This window comes from Limulus polyphemus, unplaced genomic scaffold, assembly GCF_000517525.1.
Source record: "Limulus polyphemus unplaced genomic scaffold, Limulus_polyphemus-2.1.2 Scaffold7048, whole genome shotgun sequence".
NCBI classification, from domain to species: Eukaryota; Metazoa; Arthropoda; class Merostomata; order Xiphosura; family Limulidae; genus Limulus; species Limulus polyphemus.
In genome coordinates this window covers 33,679-35,554 of record NW_013672658.1, presented here as the reverse complement: position 1 = coordinate 35,554, position 1,876 = coordinate 33,679, and the positions used below count along the sequence as shown (strand labels likewise).

General features: G+C 34.5%; 1 protein-coding gene across 1 annotated transcript in view; it reads right to left on the bottom strand.

Annotated features, from left to right (window-relative positions):
- Positions 1-542: 542 nt before the first annotated feature.
- LOC111089690 (Down syndrome cell adhesion molecule homolog) overlaps positions 543-1,876 on the bottom strand; it is a 34,617-nt gene continuing 33,283 nt past the window's right edge. The window contains exon 12 of the mRNA XM_022402623.1: positions 543-880. Within this exon, the coding sequence (XP_022258331.1) occupies positions 753-880 (128 nt within the window). The 3' untranslated portion in view covers positions 543-752. The remainder of the gene's footprint in view (positions 881-1,876) is intronic.

The following is a 1,876-nucleotide window of genomic DNA, read 5'->3' as shown; positions in this document are numbered from 1 at the left end:
AATGTGTAGTTTTGAGAAAGAAAGATGAGTTTTTCTGTTTTTTTTTTATACTTTTCTTTGAAAAGGGTCTGTATTTTCATTCTTCCATTTGTACTGCATGTTAGTCCTCCGATGGGACAGCGGTAAGTTTTCGGACTTACAACACTAAAATCCGGGGTTCGATTCCCCGCAGTCGACTCAGCAGATAGCCCATTGTGACTTTGCTCTAATACAAACAAATTTCGTGATAAAAAGTATGTTTTTAGCATCAGTCGACACACGTGGCTCTACTTCCATTATCTATTACATGAACCAACAAATTGAAACACTGATTTAGGGTCAGTGGACTTGATTAAAACGGACATTTTATGGTGGTAACACAAATTGACAATTTCACTCAATAGATGGCATTTCACGACGGTAGCTTATTTCAACTTATTTGATAGATAGTTACGAAATTTAAATATTCCTTTTTTATTTATTTATTCATAATATTTTTAAGATATACATTTGTAAAATTTTTTAAACTAAATATTTTGTTCAATGGAGCTGAAGTGTACCAATGTTTTGACAAAATGTTTATTAGAGTAGCTGTTTGATACACAGACAATCAACTTTCGTACCTGGTACAGACTGGAAAGAACAGGAAATGATATGAAACATGTGATAGATTAGGGTTAACTTGTTTATCGACAAAAACAAGCTTGAGAAACAGTGAGATAACACATTGTGGAGGACTAGAAAAAGTGATAAAATACAATCCAGCCAATCGTTTACATCTGAATCCGTCTGCCTCCACTGTATTGGCTGCTTGTTCTGTCGTTACTGTTTTCTGATTGGCTAGAATTGCTGCTAGGCTCATACCTGTCCCATAGTCCTGGAGGTTGATTACTCCTGCCATCTAGTGTTAATACAATGAAATACATAAATATAAAAAGCATTGGTGTTGTAAATGAAAATAATAAAAATAACAACACTTTACTGTTAGCATGAGAGAGTTTCAGAAAATATATGCTACTAATAATTTTAATATATTCCATTACATAATATTTCGGTCGAACTAATTAGTTATGGAATAACACCTTACCTTATTACTAAAAAATCACATTTAAGTGACAGCCCAAGATAATGGTAACTTGTTTGTTTCGGATATTCGCGCTAAGCTACAAAACGGCCATCTGCACTAGCCGTCTATAATTTGGGGTTGATATACTAACTGGAAGGCAATTAATTAACAGTAACCACCGCAAGATCTTGAGCTACTCTAATCAAACATAGGACTTTGGCTGCCTCTCTTATAACGCACTCACGGTCCCAAATTACGAAGCGAGATTTTGCGATAACGAGACGCGAGCGACAAACCCTTAGATTCATAGTATGGCACGCTAACAACTGGGGCACGCCTGACCTACTTTTATATGTAAATGGAAAATCTATTTATTAATTATTCATTTATTTTATTATAAATATATATTTACGTTTTTGGAAGATTTCTATGTTTCTAATTAAGTACAAAGCTACACAATGGTCTATCTGTGCTGTGCCCATCACGGTCTGTAGTAGTCTGGATAATTTACAGCTGGAGAAATAAAACACTGTTTTCAACTTTGATTTAGGTTATTTTTTCAAAATCAACTTGTTAGTCTACAATTGGACAAAACATTTTACGTGAAACGAACCGTCTGGTTGTAGTTCGTTGTTTTTACAGGTTACAGGAGATATTCTACTCACCTTACTGACATCTTACCGTTCTATATCTAGAGGAATGTCATTAACAGGTTACAGGAGATATTCTACTGTCAGTAAGGAGAGTAGAATATCTCTTGTAACCTGTTAATGATATTCCTCTAGATATAGAACGGTAAGATGTCAGTAAGGACATCTTACCGTTCTATAT